The sequence below is a fragment of the Anolis carolinensis genome, chromosome 6 (assembly GCF_035594765.1).
Source record: "Anolis carolinensis isolate JA03-04 chromosome 6, rAnoCar3.1.pri, whole genome shotgun sequence".
NCBI lineage: Eukaryota > Metazoa > Chordata > Lepidosauria > Squamata > Dactyloidae > Anolis > Anolis carolinensis.
This window is the reverse complement of record NC_085846.1, coordinates 56,029,270-56,043,922: the sequence shown is the minus strand read 5'-3', so window position 1 is coordinate 56,043,922 and position 14,653 is coordinate 56,029,270. Positions and strand designations below refer to the sequence as shown.

General features: G+C 44.4%; 1 protein-coding gene across 3 annotated transcripts in view; it reads right to left on the bottom strand.

The window, feature by feature from the left end:
• vps41 (VPS41 subunit of HOPS complex) overlaps positions 1 to 14,653 on the bottom strand; it is a 150,125-nt gene that overhangs the window by 112,193 nt on the left and 23,279 nt on the right. For all 3 annotated transcript variants that reach the window (XM_003222333.4, XM_008112861.3, XM_062958094.1), the window contains one exon: positions 2,734 to 2,841. In XM_003222333.4, coding sequence (XP_003222381.2) covers positions 2,734 to 2,841 — 108 coding nt within the window. The remainder of the gene's footprint in view (positions 1 to 2,733; positions 2,842 to 14,653) is intronic.

Below are 14,653 nucleotides of genomic sequence, written 5' to 3'. Positions count from 1 at the left end.
TGTTTGTTTTGCTGTCTGTGCTCATGATCAGAAGATTTCACCTCACCTTCTGCCCCTGTGATAACTAAATTTGGAAAAAAATGGCTTGTTGTAGAAACAAGGATTGGTGATAAAGCTTCAATGGAGACACCTTTTGCCTATGAGAACTCTTTCAGGATCTAATTTCCATTCCAAGGGGTAGATTTATCTCACTTCCTGTTATCTCACCCCCAATCTTAACTATGAGTTGTTTGTAAGTTTATTATTTTTTATTTATTTACAGCATTTCTACCCCACCTTTCTCACCCAAGGGGACTCAAGGAAGCTTACAAAAATTGGCAAAAATTCAATCCCCAGAACAAAATCCAGTAAAATCAACAACACATTTAGTTCAATTAATAATACTTAGTAAAAACACATTATACAAAACTTAAGTATGTATATATACTTAAATCCATTCATCCAGAACCTCGAACGTAAACCTTAATTCAGACCATGTCGGATCATAATGCTTATTCATTGAATGCTTGCGCACATAGCCATGTCTTTAGGCTCGTCCTAAAGCCCAGAAGGGTTGGGGCCTGCCAAATGTTGCTGGGGAGGGTGTTCCACAGCTGAAGGCCCATCACTGAGAAGGTCCTGTCCCTCGTTACCACCAGCCGCACCTGTGAGGCAGGTGGGACTGAGAGCAGGGCCTCTCCAGACAATCTTAGGGTTCTTGATGGCTCATAGGAAGAGATATGTTTAGACAGGTAAGTTGGACTAGAACCGTTTAGGGCTTTATAGGTCAAAACCAGCACTTTGAATTGGGCTCGGTAGCATATTGGCAGCGAGTGGAGCTGGCTTAACAAGGGAGTGGTATGCTCCCTGTATGCCACCCCAGTTATTAGTCTGGCTGCCGCCCGTTGTACCAATTGGAGCTTACGGGCTGTCTTCAAAGGCAACCCCACGTAGAGCATGTTGCAGTAATCCAAACGGGATGTAACCAGAGCGCAGACCACCATGGCCAAGTCAGACTTCCCAAGGTACGGGCGCAGCTGGAGCACAACTCTTAATTATGCGAATGCTCCACTGGCCACTGCCGAAACCTGGAGTTCCAGGCTCAGTGATGAATCCAGGAGAACACCCAAGATGCAAACCAGTGTCTTCAGGGAGAGTGTGACCCCATCCAACACAGGCTGTAACCCTATGCCCTGTTTGGCCTTACGGCTGACCAGGAGGACCTCTGTCTTGTCTGGATTCAATTTCTATTTGTTAACCCTCATCCAGTCTGACACAGTGGCCAAGCACCGGTTCAGGACCTGAACAGCCTCCTTAGTGACAAGTGGGAAGGAGCGACAGAGCTGGACATCATCTGCATACAGATGACACCATACCCCAAAACTCCTGATGATCTCTCCCAGCAGCTTCATGTATATGTTGAACAACATTGGGGACAGTACCGAACCCTGAGGGACCCCACAAGACAATGGTTGTGGGGCCGAGCAGGTGTCCCCCAGTGACACCATCTGGGAATGACCCGCCAGGAAGGACCGGAGCCACTGTAGAACGGTACCTCCATGTCCCATTCCCGCAAGACATCCCAGAAGGATACCGTGGTTGACGGTATTGAAGTTGGATGTTGAAAGCTGGATGTTTGTAACTTGGGGACTGCCTGTATATAGAGACAGGATTTTGAATCAGCCTTAAATTGTATTAAGGGATCCAAAACAGTATATGATTTACATCATCAAGAAGAGTTGGTGTAAATACATACTTAGGAAATCAAGAGTAGTCTTCGGATCTTTTTGCAGAACTGATTTTACTGTGTCGTATTTCAAATTATGTCTGCAACTTTCAACATCTAAGTAATCCTGTACTCAGGATTCATTAGCAATAACTGATACAGTATATCACTGATAGAGTACTTTACCCATCTGCAATCATCAACAAGCCTTATCTGATATTCATTATAAAACACACTGGATAAATTGTCAGATATAGCTCTTGTTTCTTTTATCTGTGCCTTCAGCGGGGAATGAATGCCTGACCCCAACAACAAATCAGCCATTTAATGTTACCAAAAACAGGAAGGTTAAAGAAAAAGACTACATGCAAATAATGCATCACAGCATGGGGCCAATGAAAGCCCACACCAAGGTCATGTTTATTCATCAAGCATTTGACAAAGATGTCAGAAAAGTGATTGGATAATAGATGGATGTAGGAGAGTTGGTACAAAAAAACTGTATCAAAGCATCACACCTGTCCTTCACTTTTTCAGCAAGTAGTGATAGAAAAAAAAGAGTCTCCCATATGCAGGGAAAATCTGTGCCATGTGCTAAGAACTCAAAAGTTTCCAGAACCCATTTAACACATGTCTACATTAAGGAAAGGAAAACATTCCTTTTTCTTCTAGACTTATCATAAAACAAATTCCTGTTAGATTGCTAAAAAGCATTTGTAAAACCTTCTTTTTGATATGGAGTCAAAGGGCAAATGCACTCAAAGAAAACATACCCACATTGTTGTGAGTCTTCAAGTTGTTTTTGACTTATTGTGACCCTAAAGCGAACCCATCATATGTTTTCTTTGTTCAGATGTGGGTTTGCAATTGCCTTCCTCTGAAGCTGAGAGTGTGACATGCCCAAGGTTACTCAGAAGGTTTCACCGGCTGAGTGGATATTTGAACTCGGGTATGTCAGAATCCTAATGCAACACCCAAACCACTACATCACACCAGTAATTACACATTTTCAAAAGGTAAAACCTTACCTTCTCATGTACTGTCATGCAACTAGCAACATCCTTCTGGAGAATTTCTGTTACCCCATTAGAAAGCCTTTCATACTTCAGCTTGGGTTCTTCCTCACTGTCATCTTCCTGCATTGAGATATTGTAAGAGAAATCACAGTATTTGTATTCATTTGAAACTTATGCATTGATGGTACAGTCACTATGCAGTCATTAGCACATGAAAAGCTCACCCACACACTCTATACTCATTGTTGAAATTACGATTGTGGGTGTACATTCTTTTAATAAGCATGGTAATAGTCAGTACTGTAATGCAAAAGGTAGTTATTTCTTAAAAAACAAAAACAGAAGGGGGCAAACACAGATATGCATAGGTATAACACAGGTATGGGAAGAAAATTCATTCTATTGACCATATAAAATATGTAATATATCGATATAGAAAAGCCAATGACAGAAAACACAAAAGCAGTTGTATCCATTTTTACAAGATATGCCTATAGAGAAAACCTTGACTTGAGATCTGACAGAGCAGAAGCGTCTCATACCATTTTTTTTGTATCTTGTCAGAGGCTTAGAGAGATGTTCATGTGGGGAAAGCACATGTTTCCAGGCATCAGATAAGACAGAAGTATTTCAAGAGGACAGGTGACTTGCATTTTCTACTTTGCATCAGGGCAAAACCCAATCTCTGTGCACCTGAAAATCAGAGGGCTCTGGATTTGGGCCAATATCAGAGAGAGATTGTTTGTATGTTTGGAGAATATTAGATCATTATTATTCATTACAGTTTTGACATTACAAGCATAATCTGCACTATCAAGGCTTCGAACTCCTTCAAGTAAATTGTCCTCTTTTTAAGTTTTGACTGAGGCCCAAAGATATTATGCAGTGGACTGGGGGGAAAGGGGGCTTGGACTTCAGACTTCTTGTATTCAGGAAGTATGCTGAACGAATGCTTCTAGAGCTGTGATTCCCAAAGTGGGCACTACCGCCCCCTGGTGGGCGCTGCAGCAATCCAGGGGGTGGTGATGGCACCTATTAGGACAAACAGGGGGCAAGGCCAGGGGTGGGGCGGGGCCTCTTCCCAAGTGTCAGAGACAGGGCTGAGCACCTGAGGCGCCTGCTAGGGCACAGGGGGCGGAGCTAGGGGTGGGGGCGGGGCCTCTTCCCAAGAGCGCGAGACAAGGCTGAGCCTCTGTATACCTCCCCTGAGGCGCTTGTTAGAACACGGGGGCGGGGTATAGAGATTCAGCCCCATCAGGCACTTGGGAAGAGGCCCCGCACCCTCCTCTAGCCCCGCCCCCTGTGTCCTGGCAGGTGCCACAGGACAGGGATAGAAGCTCAGCCCTAACTCAAAGCTCGTAACGCTGCCCATCCCAGTCCTTGCCGCCCATTTGTGGCCCCGCCCCCTCCTCCTCCCAGCCCTGCATCTTGGACTAGGGGAGAGGCTCAGCCCCGCCCTTTTGAGCAGGAGCCACGCCCACCCCTCTAAGCCATGCCCTCCTATCCAGGGGGCATTGAGTAATATTTTTTCTGGAAAGGGGGCGGTAGGCCAAATAAGTTTGGGAACCACTGTTCTAGAGCATAATACGAAGTTGGAGACTTTTTTGTCTTCCTGAATTTCATCCCTGGCAAATGGGCACTGTCTTGCCTTGTACTTCCCTGTGCTGAGAGGAGACCTATTCAGGGCAAATTACATTTGGTACTGAATGCACAGCCTGCAGCAACCTCTCCACTCGTATATGTCAGGACCCAGGCTGCAGAGCACCAATAACCTTGCACAGAGGCCAGTCTCTATCTAATATCTTTATTAAAGAAATATATAAAATCAATAAAAACAAGTGAAGAATATAGTTCAGAAGCAGACCTTTCAGATAAGGTCAAATATAGTCCAGAAATGTATTGTCCAATATAAGATATTAGAGTTCAAAGTTTTAATCCACTTGACCGAAACACACACTTTGCCAAGCAATAGTGTGGGGAAATAACAGAGTCTTTAAAGTCCAATGAAGCTTGACAACAAGGCTGGAAATAAACTTGATTCTTGACTTGATCCGAGACTTAAAACGAGGCAAACATGAAGCATGAAACAGAGTCCGTGGTAAAACCGTGAGACAAGGCAAGGCTTGAAGCTTGATCCGGGAAGCAAGGAACTGGGATTACGAAGTCCACACACGATCTCTCTCCTCAAGCTGATCAATTGACTCCGCAAAGAAATCCTCACGCCAAACACCTATATTGGGTCTCGTTTTCCCGCCAACAGAACTCTTTCCCTAGAGAACGAGAAGCGAAACCCAACTCTGTCCAGATGCATGACTCCTTAGAATTTCCCAAGGGAAGCAGACCTAATCAGCCATTTGTTTGGCAGCGATTCTCAGGCTTCTGCAATTAGCCTCCCTGACTCCCCTATCTTTAGTATAATTTTCCCTCCTGGAAAACGGGGGGGGGGGGGGGAGTTCTGCCCAAGGCCTGTTTGGCTGAATTCTTGAGGGCAAACGTCAACATCCTGCAGGTGAAGAGGCTCCGGCTCTTGCTGAACCGGCGAAAATCCCATGTTTTCCTCTTCGTCTGCCACAATAGTACTAGGAACAGGACTACAAGGCCCATGAGTCATCACACTATCCCCGCCCTCAAGGCCCCCCTCAAACAGGGCCCCTCTCCTCGAGTCGCGGGGCCGCGGCTTGGTAGGGTAGGCCTGATGGAAGCGGCGAACTAAGTCGGGGGCATGGACTGTGGAAGCGTCTTCCCAGGAGCGTTCTTCGGGGCCAAAACCCACCCAGTCAATGAGATACTGAAGGCGGCGGCGATGGAAGCGAGAATCCAAAATGTCCTGAACCTCGAACTCCTCCTCTCCATCCACCAAAACAGGGGCGCATCAGGGCGTACACCATCCGCCGGAAGGAGCAGGGAACGATGGAACACCGGATGAATGCGCATGGAGCGCGGAAGTTGGAGTTTGAAAGTCACGGGGTTAAGTTGCGCCACCACTGGGTAGGGACCAATGAAACGGGCATCTAACTTCCGGCAGGGACGGTGGGAGGGCAAAAAGCGAGTGGACAACAGAACCCGATCTCCTACCTTGATCTCGGGGCCCGGCTGGCGATGACCGTCAGCGTGGCGTTTATAGTCCTCCTTGGCTTGATCCAGTTGCTGGTGCAAGAGTTGTTGCACCGCTGCGAGTTCCTGCAGCCAGTCCTCCGCTGCAGGGACTTCTGAGGTTTGAATGACAGAAGGAAAGAAACGTGGATGGAAACCATAGTTTGCAAAGAACGGGGTTTCTTTAGTTGAAGCCTGGACACCATTGTTGAAAGCAAATTCTGATAGAGGTAATAGGGAAGCCCAATTGTCCTGTTGGTAGTTTACATAACAGCGAAGGTATTGTTCCAAAGTGGCATTGGTGCGCTCAGTTTGCCCATCCGTTTGGGGATGGCGAGCTGAAGATAAACGAGAGTCTATGCCCAATAGTTTTTGTAGTGCTTTCCAGAAACGAGAGGTGAATTGAGATCCACGGTCAGTGACTAAACTCTTGGGCAATCCATGTAGTCGGAAAACATGTTGAAGGAATAAATCTGCAGTCTCTTCGGCCGTGGGGAGACCATCGCAGGGGATGAAATGGGCCAACTTGGTAAAAAGGTCCACCACTACTAGAATCGTGGTGAAGCCAAGGGAGGGTGGTAAGTCAGTGATAAAATCCGCGGAAATTATCTCCCATGGGCGAGAAGGAGTGGGAAGGGGATGTAGTAGCCCTGACGGCTTCTCCCTTCGTGTCTTGGAACGCTGACATACAGGACAGGTATTGACATATTTCTCCACATCCTTGCGGATCTTGGGCCACCAGAAATCTCATAGGATCAAGTGCATGGTTTTAAATAGCCCAAAATGCCCTGCTGGCTTGCTGTCGTGACACAGATGAAGTGCTTTTTCCCTGCCGGGACCTGGAGGAATGTAAACATGATTCCTGTAGCGTAGTAGCCCATCCTTAAGTGAGAATGAGAAACGTAGTCCTTGGCGAATCTGTTCTTGAGCCCAGGCATCTGTCTGTTGACTGGCTCTAATTTCTTGAGTGCAAAGGGATTCTGGGTTAGAGGAAGTTGGTTCAATTGGAGTGGACTTGGTGTTTCCCACTGTGAGCGTGGCAAAGTTTTCGGGTTGCAGCAATCGAGATTCTGAGGTCTCTCTGCGTCCTGCAGCATACTCTGGTTTCCGTGATAGAGCATCTGCTTGCTTGGTCTGAGCCGGGGTCACATAATGGATCTGGAAGTCAAAGCGTTCAAAGAACAAAGCCCAGCGCTGCTGCCTTTGATTTAACTTTCGTGCGGTCCTTAGGTGCTCTAAATTTCGATGATCAGTATGAACTTCAATGGGAAATTTGGCCCCTTCCAACCAATGTCTCCAATTTTCAAAAGCTGCCTTTATGGCCAAAAGTTCTTTCTCCCAAATAGTGTAATTTCTTTCTGGGGCTGTTAGTTGACGGGAGTAATAGGTACAAGGATGAAGATGTTCTCCCACTGGTTGCATGAGCACAGCCCCAATTGCCACATCAGAGGCGTCAGCCTGCACAACAAAAGGGGTTTTAGGATCAGGGTGCTGTAGAATTGGCTGGGTCGTGAATAGCTGCTTTAGCTGGTGGAACCCTTTCTCTGCTTGCTCCGTCCAGCGGAAAGGCTGTTTCCCTCGGATGCAGCTGGTGATTGGGTCAGACCAGCGAGCGAAGTCTGGGATGAATTTGCGGTAGTAGTTTGCAAACCCCAAGAAGCGCTGTACTTCCTTCTTGTTGGTTGGCGCCCGCCATTCCAATACTGCTGAAACCTTTGCCGGGTCCATGGAGAGCCCTAGTGGCGAGACGCGGTATCCCAGGAAGTCTACCTCTTGCAGATCAAAGGTGCATTTCTCTAACTTGGCATATATTCCATGATCCCGCAATCGTTGTAGCACCATTCTGACGTGTTGCTCGTGTTCCGATTGTGATCTAGAATACACCAAAAAATCGTCCAAATATATGATCAAGAACCGATCTAGATAATCCTGGAAGATATCGTTGACAAAATGCTGGAATGTTGCGGGAGCTCCGGATAATCCGTAATTCATGACTAGGGACTCAAATAATCTGAATTTGGTCTGGAAGGCGGTTTTCCATTCGTCCCCTTCTCTTATACGAACTAGATTGTAAGCCCCGCGGAGATCCAGCTTGGTGTAGACCTTGGCCCCTCGGAGCCGGTCTAATAGGTCCGAGATCAGAGGCAGGGGGTAGCGATTCCGCTTCGTGATATTGTTCAATGCTCTATAGTCCACAACCAAGCGTAGGTCTCCTGACTTCTTTTTCACAAACATCACTGGGGAAGCTGCTGGGGATTGAGAGGGTCTGATGAACCCCTTGCGGAGGTTTGACTCTATGAACTCCCTGAGAGCTTCTTGCTCTGGTTCAGTCAGGGAGTAGAGGTGTCCTCGCGGAATTGGGGCCCCCTCCACCAGGTCAATGGCACAGTCGTAGGGTCTATGTGAGGGTAGTTTCTCGGCTTCCTTTTCATTGAAAACATCCCAAAAGTCCGAATATTTCTTGGGCAAGGTGATGATGGGCTCTGCGTCTGTGGCATGGCAGACCTTGGCTACTAGACAATGGTTTTGGCAATATCTTGAGGTGAACTGCAGTTCTCTGTTGGACTAGGAGATGTTTGGGTCGTGGAGTGTCAGCCATGGAATACCCAAAATCACAGGGAAGTGGGGAACCTCGGTAACGAAGAAAGAAATTTCTTCCATGTGTTCTCTTATCCACATTCTGGTGGGTTCAGTCCATTGGCTTACTGGACCTGTCTTTAGGGGTCAGCCAACTATGGCCTGCACCACCCGGGCATTCTTGAAATCATGGTATTGTAATCCCAGAGAGTCGGCATACTCTCTATCGATGAAATTGTTGGTTGCCCCTGAGTCTATCATGGCATGGATCATGACGGGTCCTTTTTTCACTGACCACAGCGTGACCACCAGGAGAAATAGGACCCCGGTTTGCGGCTCTTGAGTGGGGTGTTTGACCGGGTTGGCGAGCCTCTCTACGCCCGGTCGCTGGCTTCCCCCGCCGGCTTTGCTCCAGCCACCTCGGCCGCCTCCGGCTCTGCGGAGGACGCCGCCGCCAGGCGCGCGGCGGGCTTCCTTTTGGCTGGACATTCTCTGGCGAAGTGGCCCCCATTCCCGCAGTACCAACACAGATTCAAACGTTGGCGGCGGGCCTTTTCGGCAACATCTAGTCTGGGGCGCACATTGCCCAACTGCATCCGCTCCTCCTCACTTCCCATGGGGTTTGGGGCTGGCGGTGGGAATCTCCATACTGGACGTGGCTGAACACTGGCAGAAGCGGGGGGTTTCACTCCAGCTCTTCCACTCTGGCCTTGGAGCCACTGTTTTTTGTTGGCAAGCAGGGCTTCGGCTCGTAAACACTGGTTGATGAGTCTCTCAAGAGTCCCTGGGGGATCCACCTTAGAGATCTCTTCCTGCATCTCGATGTTGAGGCCCTCGCGAAACTGTCCTCTAAGGGCTATATAGTTCCAGCCGGTGCTCTGAGCCAGCACCTGGAACTCGGCTATGTACCGGGACAACGGCCTGTCCCCTTGGAAGAGACGCCGGAGTTTATGGCCGGCCGCCTCCTCGTCGTCCTTGATCCCCCAGGTCTTTCTAAGGTGGTTCAAGAAATTTTGCGCGGTGCTTAGATGCGTGGAACCCGCATCATATAGCGCCGTCGCCCAAGTGGCCGCAGGCCCACCTAGGAGACTGTAGATCCACGCCACCTTGACATCTTCTTGGGGAAACTCGGCTTGGCGGGCTTCTAAGTACGCCTGGCACTGGCGACGGAAAACATGAACCTTGGAGGCTTCTCCAGAAAACTTGGTTGGTAGCGCTAGGGCAGGGAGACGGGCTCTGCGTTCCTTCAAGCCCCGTATTTCTCCCTCCTGCGTTCGGAGTGTGTCTCGGATTCGATTGAATTCATCTTGGGAAATGGTGTAACTGGGTGGTGGAGCCTCCGCTCCGGTTCCTGTAGACATTCTGGCCTTAGGTTGTTTGGTGCTTAAGGTGGCGGAGTCAAACTGTCGGGACCCAGGCTGCAGAGCACCAATAACCTTGCACAGAGGCCAGTCTCTATCTAATATCTTTATTAAAGAAATATATAAAATCAATAAAAACAAGTGAAGAATATAGTTCAGAAACAGACCTTTCAGATAAGGTCAAATATAGTCCAGAAATGTATTGTCCAATATAAGATATTAGAGTTCAAAGTTTTAATCCACTTGACCGAAACACACACTTTGCCAAGCAATAGTGTGGGGAAATAACAGAGTCTTTAAAGTCCAATGAAGCTTGACAACAAGGCTGGAAATAAACTTGATTCTTGACTTGATCCGAGACTTAAAACGAGGCAAACATGAAGCATGAAACAGAGTCCGTGGTAAAACCGTGAGACAAGGCAAGGCTTGAAGCTTGATCCGGGAAGCAAGGAACTGGGATTACGAAGTCCACACACGATCTCTCTCCTCAAGCTGATCAATTGACTCCGCAAAGAAATCCTCACGCCAAACACCTATATTGGGTCTCGTTTTCCCGCCAACAGAACTCTTTCCCTAGAGAACGAGAAGCGAAACCCAACTCTGTCCAGATGCATGACTCCTTAGAATTTCCCAAGGGAAGCAGACCTAATCAGCCATTTGTTTGGCAGCGATTCTCAGGCTTCTGCAATTAGCCTCCCTGACTCCCCTATCTTTAGTATAATTTTCCCTCCTGGAAAACGGGGGGGGGGGGGGGGGGGAGTTCTGCCCAAGGCCTGTTTGGCTGAATTCTTGAGGGCAAACGTCAACATCCTGCAGGTGAAGAGGCTCCGGCTCTTGCTGAACCGGTGAAAATCCCATGTTTTCCTCTTCGTCTGCCACAATAGTACTAGGAACAGGACTACAAGGCCCATGAGTCATCACAGTATGAGACAAAAAGATTTGTTTCAAAAAATATTCTCAAAAAAACCCCCAAACTTTGATTCTGCCATTGTATATAGGGGACACCAGTTTACCATACCACTGTATAAAACAGGACTTGAGCTTCCATGTATTTTCGTATCCTGGATCTAAACCAAGGGTCCATAGTATATATAGTACTATTGTCTAATAGACAAGTGGGAGTTATTTCACAGATTGCACCACAAGAAATCCAGATTGTTCACTTGCTAGAGGTTACTAAATCTTTGTTTGTCACCTTGATATTACATATTTAAGCCTACATTAGAAAATCTTAGACCTCTACATAAAATGTAATAGGTTAAATCTAAATGCATTTATGCAAATGGATTTTCTTGATTGAACTTGATATGGAAGAAATAGTTAATGTTTCCAACATGCCTTTTGTCTTATCTAACATAAGGAAACCAAAGAATACCACAAAAAAATTTTTTTTGCTACATTTATATGCCGCACTTCTCATCCCGAAGGGGACTTACAAATTAAATTTACATACAATATTATATTATTAGCATAGTACAAGACTGGCAATAAATTACTATATTGTACTATATCAATATATTGTAATATTATTAGTAATATTACATGTAAAATATAATATATAATTAATATATTAATATATTATTAATATTATTATATTGTATTATTAGTATTATATCATGCCACGAAGAATATTAAGACTTATGCATCATCATCTTGTTTGCATTTTAAGGAGGATATTACATGTCTTTACTCAACTAACAATCAGATACTCCTTTTAACAGATCTGAAATGCAAATCCTTATACTGTATTACAAGCCAATGAAATGGTTCACATTGTATAATACAACACTTTCTCAGCTCATAATATCCTCACAAAGATGAAAAGCTTGATTTGCAATAGAAAGATCATTTCAACTTTTTCAAATACTACAGGCTAGAGGCTGTGGGGTTAAAAAGTTTCCATGACAGAATTTTTAAAACAGGATTAAGAAGGGATGTCAACAATCAACTATGCAGTTGTCTAAAATGATGTGTCAAGATGTCCACTAAGAAGCAATTTTATTCAGTAAATCCAACACTGAACAAAGTTGTTACCAGTCAGAAAGACTCAATGTCAAATTACAACACGGGGAATAAATCAGACAAATTACCTGTGTTCCGTCATTCTTTATAGATGCAAAATAGTTACAATCAAAAAGTTAACATAACCAGCAAGTTAGGTAGCAATTAACTAATAATTGCACCTTTGTACGTCTTTGTCAAAAAGAAGACACATGCAATACACTAAAGATGTGTACACTCTGTGAAATCTATGAAGTGAGAACTGACTTCTAGGCATCAAGACATTATAATAAGATGCAATATGCTGCTGAAGTCTGGACATCAAATGTGCAACCAAAGTGAAAACTTAATTCTAGTCCCTCAAGTATTTTGCATAAAAGCATTCACCCACGGACCATTAGATAAAGTTACTGTAAATAAGTTTTGCCTGTCTTATTTATGAGTGAAACCTAAGTAATTTATCTTTCACATGTATATACAAAAACATATACTTTCAAAAACTCAGCTCACTGAAGCATTTGGCGAGACTTCAAAAAAGCATGGATAACGTGAGAAACTTCAAATCTTAGGCACCCTGATGTACCCATTTGAAGATTTTTCTGACAGGTATCTCTTATGTTAAATAAAAATCAAGCTAAAGGTGAATTTGAGAGGCTTTTGCTTTGTTGTAAACAAAATAGAAAAAAAACTATTTGCAAAATACAAGATTCTTCCATTGGTGCAAACTATCACCTAAATAAAAGAGGAAAAGCATGAACGGTATCTGATGATTTGAGTTTCACTATATTCACTATTCATTCTCTCAGAGGAAAAGCTTTTATGCAGCATGAACTTCTAAAAGGTAAACACAAGGCAGTGTAAATAAAAAGCAAATCAATAATTTTTGTTAAATTTTAATAATCCCGCAAACCTACAAATAAAACCATCAGTGGCCTGAGTTGAGATGACAGTTAGCTGCGTTTCTATGACAACCTGGTTGAATAGTACAAGTCTTGACTTGCAGCAAAGCTTAAGATATGAACAGAGTGACATTTACCCCATACAGGAAAACTCACAGCTTTCTTCTTGGAGGAAAAAATCAATTTCTCAACTAACACGGATTTTTACTAAGTATGTGGCATTTTTAATTAAAGACATCTCTTTTACGTTGTCTGAAAAGAATCTTAATTTTTTTTGTAAAGTAAATTTTATATTGTTGCCGCTTATAGTGTACTGACACTTTCCTCCATTCCAATGGTTGATCCAGACAGAACATTACTAACTTCTAAGACTTTTGAAATAGTTGTCACCTATCTTTTGGCTATTGATAGGTGACTAATTACAGAAATAATGACCAGGACCGAAAGGCTCATTTCATTTCCTAGCTGTCCTATCTGCCCTATGTTATCTTCAGTTTTGAAGAGTAGACAAAATCACTGTGTTGTGTGATTTCATCTGTCCTAAAACTGTGGATTCGGGGCCTGGAGTGTCAAGCTTCCAAAGGATCGAATGAGAAGATGAGTTGAAGGCAAAATCAGAGGCGTTTCTTCACGATGGCCAAAGTGGATGTCAGCAGAATCTGTACTCCAAAGACTAACATACTTCAGTGCAAAAATACAGACATACTTATAGGACCATGTCAGAAGTTTGAAACTAAGGTCTTCTGCTATCCTGAGTGTTGATTGGTCCAGGTAGTAGCAAGCAAGGATTTGCCGGCTGTCTGAACAGCTGTCTGGCATACTTTGTCTGTTGTTTTTGCCGATTGGTCTCCAAGTTTGGAGGGAAATTTAATAAACTGCCATTAGTATATTTGAAGGCTTGTGTCTGTTTATTGATCTGCCCAGGAGAAGGGTGCAGGTGGAAAGGAATGTGGCTGGTCTAGAGATAATAGGTTTAAATGGCTTTTGATGTTTCTGTTTTGGTCAATACAATGGGTGCCAGACAGGTAGACAAAAAGGTGATCAGGGTGTTGGCAAATGCAGAGAGGGATCTGATTTAGAAATAGAGAAGAAGAAACATTCCCAGAAATGGGAACAAGTCATATCAGGAAAGACCTAGTGGTTCTTCCTTAAGTCCATTATGTTTTCAATGTGTTTGCTCTGGGCATTGTTAACTAAAGATGGGTCATTCCCTGAGGTCCAAGGAATGTGTACTGCTTATGCAAGTCTAAAGAAGTTCAAAGAAAGGTTGCTTGAAACTGAGTATTGAAATAGGTATTTTTACAACTACATTATATCAATAGGTACACTTCTATTAAGTTTTATTAATACTAATTTAATATCCATGGGATCTGGACATTTTCTGTATTGCTTATATTGAGAGCCTGCATGATATAATACTGAGTGTGAAAGTTAGGCCTGGGAAATCTGTTTGCAATTCTTGCTGGATCATCCTGTGCCAGAATCCTGGTGTATAAACCTATAGAGTGTAGTTTGTACAGGTGTAACTATTCCTTGGAAAGTCAGATTTGGCTATTTGGACACATGCTTTGATTATATTTCATTTGGATTACTCAACATATAACCCGGCATTCAAACAACTTCACCATCTATATATTCATTTCCAGGTACAATTCAAATGGCTGGATATGACCTATGAAGCCTGACTTGGCTTAGATCCTGACTCTGAAAGATCATATCTCCATATGAGCCTGCCAGAGTGTTAAGATCCTTTGGGAGATCCTTTGTTCAAACCCAGTGGCAGTATTCTTGTACACACAAACACCCAAAGGAGAAAAATGCACTTCTATTTCATTACTAAGTATGATTCTCACAAGGCTAATCATCAAAGACCCATAGCTACTGAACCGATCAAAATGGATTAGGACATTAGGTTTCCTCTGAGAAACCTTCCTCTTTTTCTTTATTTCCTTGCAATTCGTTTTATATAAAAAGTTTATGTTAGCCTTTCATGCTCTTGGG